Here is a 6,002-nt window from a genome sequence, read left to right on the forward strand (position 1 = left end):
GAAGCACAAATTTTTGCTGCCCAATTTTACTCTTCGCGAATGCGAGGGCTACCTCGCGAACGCGATGCTTGCCTGGCTTGGCCTTCGCGAACGCGCGATCAAATCGCCCAAATAACACCAAGAACTACGAATCGGACATCAAATCAAAGGAAATTTTTAAGAAAACTTTAAAACTTATATTTTTACAACCGGACGTCCGAATCACGTCAAATCAACTTCGATTCTCACCAAATTTGGCAGACAAGTCATAAATATTATAGTGGACCTATACCGGGCTCCGAAATCAAAATACGGACCCGAAGTCAATAAATCCAACATCAGTAATTTCTTAAAAATTATTAAGCTTTCAAGCTTTTAATTTTTTATCAAAATTCCATATCTCCGGCTAGGGACCTCGGAATTCGATTCTGAGCATACGCCCAAGTCCCAAATCACGATACGGACCTACCGAAATTGTCAAAATACTAATCCGGGTCCGTTTGCTCAAAATGTTGAACAAAGTCAACTCAGTTGAGTTTTAAAGCTTTATTTCACATTTTAATCTATTTTTCATATAAACACTTTTCGAAAAAAATTTCGGACTGCGCACGCAAGTCGAGAAATGATAAATGGTACTTTTCGAGGTCTTAAAATATAGACTTACTTATTAAATTTAAAGATTATATTTTGGGTCATCACAACCAAGCTTTAAATTGAATTTTGTGTTATGAAATTTCAAACCCTCGAAATCCCCTTTTCTGCCCAATGATTTCCGCACCTGCGGACCTAGGACCGCACCTACGGTCACGCATCTACGAAAAAATCATCGTAGGTGAGAAGGTCACTTATCCGGGCTGCGTCCGCACCTGCGCGCTTGAGTCCGCACCTGCGGATGCGCTTCTGAGCTAAATTGTCCGCTTTTGCGGAACCTTGGGTCCTTCTCACCTCCGCATCTGCGACTGCCCTTCCGCAGATGCGGCTCCGCTCCTGCGGCTCACTTGTCGCATCTGCGACCACTGACTCCCAGGCCTAAAAGCGCACCTGCGAACTCCCCACTGCAGGTGCGAAAATTCCAGAACCAGCAACTCAAAATTTCCTCTAAGTCCAAGCGTTCACCCGTTAAGCATCCGAAATATACCCGAGGTCCCCAAGACCTCAACCAAATATACCAACCAATCCTAAAATACCATACGAACTTAGTCAAGCCTTCAAACCACATCGAACAACACCAAAATCATGAATTAAGCACGGATTCAAGCCAAAACATTTAAAATTTTCCAAATTCTACAAACGACACCGAACCATATCAAATCTTGTCCGAATGACCTCAAATTTTTACACACGGGTCACAAATGACAATACGAACCTACAACCATTTTTGGAATTCCATTCCGAGCTCGATATCAAAATTTTCACTATCGGCCGAAATCGCCGAAAAACTAACTTTCGCCAATTCAAGCCTAAATCTACTACAGACCTCCAAAACACATTCAGGACGCGCTCCTAACCCCCAAAATCACTCAACGGAGCTAACGGAGTCGACAGAATTCTATTTCGGATCCGTCTTCATACAGTTCCGACTACGGTCCAAACTCTAAGGCTTAAACTCACAACTAGGGACTAAGTGTCTCAAAACTCTCTGAATTCCATAACCAATCACTCCGGCAAGTCCCAAAAGCAGAAACAAATATGGGAAAGTAGATATTAGGGGATCGGGGCTCAAATTCTCAAAACGACCGGTCGAGTCGTTACATATATACTCGATCCTTGAGATCATTGCATGTATTTAGTTAGAGTTTGTGACTCAGTATTACCAATCTTGGGAGGTTTTTATATTTGTTTCTGTTTTTGGTTTTGACACTTGTATTAAATTATATGTTTAAAAAAATAGCTCGAAATATAATTGTAATCGGCTTACCTAGTCTTGAAGACTAAGTGTCATCACGACGCATGTGGTGGGATTTTGGGTCGTGACAGTTATGTAATCGAAAAATAACTACTAACATAAAGTTTCGAATTTCATAGGTAAAAATCCTATAAGAATGTCCTAGAATTTCACCAGTAAAATTAACAACACAGTAACAATAGTTATTTTTCAATTACATATGCTGAAAAATGGTTATTTATGAATTTGTTTCCCAATATCTTCCACTATGCCCACTAACAAAGTGCGAGTCTTCAATGGTTTTGTATCATGGATAGATCATCAGCTTTGTTTTGTAATAAAGGCATGTTGTTGCTATTTGATTCCAAGCTCTTCCATCCATTGTTCTCTCCCATTTTCCATTCTTTAGCTTTTCCCCATATCACTGAGTAAAACCCGAGTAGAATGATGATTGATCCCAACAAACTACATTAAACAAAGAACAAGATGGTCACTGATTTTTATTTCACTAAAGGTTAACAATTATAGTAATTAGTTCATTCAGGGGAAGATTTGTCTTTGCAATAGCAAGTGGAAGCACAATCACATTTTTGGCAGTTGAAAATTTTAAAAATACTAGTACAAAGTTATACTAAATTTACACCAATTGTTGTGTCACATAGAAGTATGTAATATAACACTCACTAGTTGAAAATCTTGAATGTGCCTTTGATTTTGCAGATTAATTCAACGTATTGGTTACTAAACTTTATTGATATGTCACTAAAGTCACAACACTATTTTATATCACATTGAAGTAATTGAACATTACTCACTACGGCAATAAACTGAACTTTAGTCACTGTAATAGAAAAGTTAAATACTATTTTTTGTTACATTAGAGCATTTAAACTTTAACCAATATTAAGGTTACTAGATTTTACCTACTATAATGAGAAAACATATCGAGATGGCTATATTGTTGGAGTGGATAAAGTTTTGGGGCTTTACTATTTTAGTGTGTAAAGTTCAGTTACTTTAATGTGAAAATTCAGAACTTCAATGTTATAATAAAAAAAAATTAATTACTTTAGTGTAATAAAAATGACTTTACTGTAATAATAGATAAAGTTTAGCAATCATATGTTAGAAACTTTAACTCACAAATGACCACAAAAAGAAAAAGGGGAAGGGAAAGAAACTTTAAAAGATGTCTGATTTACCTTCCAATATGGATAGTTTCACCCGAGAATATGCTGGCGGCCATTGCAATCACAATACCTATTGGATGGAACATGACAACAAAGAGAGGTCCTCTTTTCCTCACACACCATGAGCATATACTCACTTGGAATACATTTCCAAAGAAACTCTGCACTTGCCAAATTTTTTTTTTTTTTTAAAAATAAATCTATCTCTAGGGACTCGAGTATTTGGGGGTAAATTCATTCACATTTTTCCCCATAAAATACGTTTACTAAAACTCTTTGACCCTCCAAATTTGATGTATTTTACTTTCAAGCAATTCACATATAATGGTAAATTAAATGTACATATTCATGCATCAAGGAACATATATATCTACTTAATTACCGAGTATATGAGAGCCTTTAATCTGCTATGAGGGCTTACGCTCCAAGAATTCAAGTCTCTTTCAGTAATTAAAGAGAAAGCAGCACACAAAATTGTAATACAGCTGCTATAAAACAACATTACAATCAGCTCTGCCGGGTATTTCTTAAGGACAAATGCCTGCAATTGTAAAACATGAAACAAAGGAAAATTGATCATTTCACTTTTTTTTTATCAAATTAATGTCTATTAGGGAAAGCATATTTCTTGGTAATATTAATTAATTACCTGTGAAATGGTAAATACTGAAGCTATTAGAGAGGTAATCATCATAAGCAAACCCCCAATTACCCAAGCAGAAGATTGGTTGAGTAGAAAATGAGAAGGAGCTGTTAATATTGAATTCAAAGGGCTTCCAAAAACTTGAGGACCTTTATATAGAGTTGCAACAAGTGCACCTATTATTGATACCAATGTCCCAACAGATTTAGCCATTGTGTTCAAACTCTTGTAGTCAAAGTTTTCCATCCTACAAAAAAGAAAACTTGTGAAGAACACCATAAAATTTGAATATTTATATAGAATTTATATAGAATAGTTTAATACTATAGAAACATTGTAATTAATTGGTTAAAAGGAAAGGTGAGGTTTAAACCTGAGAATGACGGCAAGAATGAAGGTGAAACCTGGAATTAGTTGTAATATTGCTGTGGAAAGTAATGGAGAGGAATATTGAAGTCCAAGAATTCCAAGCACTTGCATCAAGAAACTACAATATTGCACCATTATTTGTTGTTGTCCTCTCTAATAGATTTGTTGAAATGAGGCACAAATTTACATACCCCGTTAGGCCAAGCAAGAAAAATCCATTGAGAAAAGTTGGCCAAAGAGGTGGAAGAGCTGATCTGCATATACACAAAAAAAAAAAGAACAAATAAATAAAAAGAGTATGAAACAAGGAGTTCATTTCCCGCAAAAATGAATCTACTTAGAGGTGGCAAAATCAGTCATTTTTTAGTAATCCATTCAACTCGTCAAAGTTTAAACGAATTGAGATTGATCCTTTTATTTGTTTAGCCCAACGAATTGAACTCGAAATGATTCATAAAACTATTACGTCAAAACATATCAAATAGTACTGTAACCCAACTAGTCAAATTTGGAAATTGAAAATAATGTAAATTTAGAAAAGCTTAAGCCAATAAATTTTAAAATATAAATAGCTTTCACATTAATTGTGTTCAGAAGGAAATGGGACATGTTGGATTTGCTGAGTTAGGACCCATTATTTGACCCATCCGATATTAATCCATTTAAATCCAAGTAGAGCTTGGACGAATTGAATTGTATCACAATATATAATTTGACTTGTATTTGTTTAAGTTTGACCCAACTCGTATGAAATGATGTAGAAAAAGATACCTATGGAGCAGGAAGGACAGTGGAATAAGAATGAGAGTTGAAAAGGCACTTGAGTAGAAAGTAAAAGTGAAAGGAGTCATCCCACTTGACATAGCCACTTTAGCTGCCACCATAGATCCAATTTGTGCTAACTGCTGAACTACCATCGCTATAAATGGAACTGCGGTTTCCATCTTCTTTCACCTCTCACTCTCTCCTTTTATTTTCTTTCGAATGAGAAATAAAGCAACTAAAAATGTTAAAAGGGAAGTTAATCACTAGTTCATCTGCTTAAAACCATGTTTTTTCTGATATTTCTCACACACACACATATATATAAAAGGGTCAAGTGGCTTGGACCAATGGGTTTTTCTTGAAGGAATCAAAGAGTGAGGTTGAAGTTCTAAACAAGGAATATCTATTCTTGGCTCCCTGATTGATCAGGGAACATCACAGTTTTTGTTGTTGTCCTTTTTTGCGTATTTAAATTTGCTTTGTTTTTGTCAGTTTCAATTAAGTTGACGATGCTCTTCAGGATTTGAAAATGAAGTCTCTTGCATACTTCCTAATTCTACTATTTACTTCGATGTCTGCGTTAGTGGTGTTCATAAAAACTTTAAAAAATGAAACGGACCAAAAAATCTTATACTTTTTAAGTTTGGTTTGGCTTTAGTTTTAAATTTTAAAAACACATCAAATTTGATTTGATTTTGGTTTTAATCAAAAAATAATCGAAAAAATTGAACCAAACCGACTATAAAAGTAGCTATTTAAATTTATTATTACACACACACACACACACACACACACACACACACACACACACACACACATATATTTATATATATATATATAAAGTTTCTAAAATTTTATGGTACATATTAGTCATTTGTATTTTTAATCTAGTTCTTTGCTATTATAATAATCTAATTCTATGCCTTTTAGTTTTATTGATAGTTTTCTTTTGCTAAGTACAAGAATTTATTTCATATTAAAAATAATCGATTTTTAATTGAAACTTAAATTATTAATCACTATTTGAGTCAATTATCATCAATATATCTTGGCAAATGATAAATTTGTCAAAGAGCAATTGGTTTGATAGCGTTACGTTAAAAATTTAGTCGCCGTAATATGCGTTTGGTAGTGAAAATTGATAACTAACCGAAAACCGATAAAAATCGAA

At 34.6% G+C, this 6,002-nt stretch overlaps 1 protein-coding gene across 1 annotated transcript; it reads right to left on the reverse strand.

Annotated features, from left to right (window-relative positions):
• Positions 1–1,975: 1,975 nt before the first annotated feature.
• LOC107813464 (WAT1-related protein At4g15540) lies at positions 1,976–5,264 on the reverse strand. The gene is made up of 7 exons (XM_016638740.2): positions 4,838–5,264; positions 4,258–4,320; positions 4,071–4,184; positions 3,704–3,944; positions 3,437–3,595; positions 3,067–3,215; positions 1,976–2,329 (listed from the first exon to the last, which is right to left on the reverse strand). Exons 1-7 carry the CDS (start codon positions 5,008–5,010, stop codon positions 2,158–2,160), a joined length of 1,071 nt encoding a protein of 356 aa, XP_016494226.1. The 5' UTR covers positions 5,011–5,264; the 3' UTR covers positions 1,976–2,157.
• Between the last annotated feature and the right edge of the window lie 738 nt (positions 5,265–6,002).

Source organism: Nicotiana tabacum, chromosome 24 (assembly GCF_000715075.1).
Source record: "Nicotiana tabacum cultivar K326 chromosome 24, ASM71507v2, whole genome shotgun sequence".
Classification (NCBI taxonomy): Eukaryota; Viridiplantae; Streptophyta; class Magnoliopsida; order Solanales; family Solanaceae; genus Nicotiana; species Nicotiana tabacum.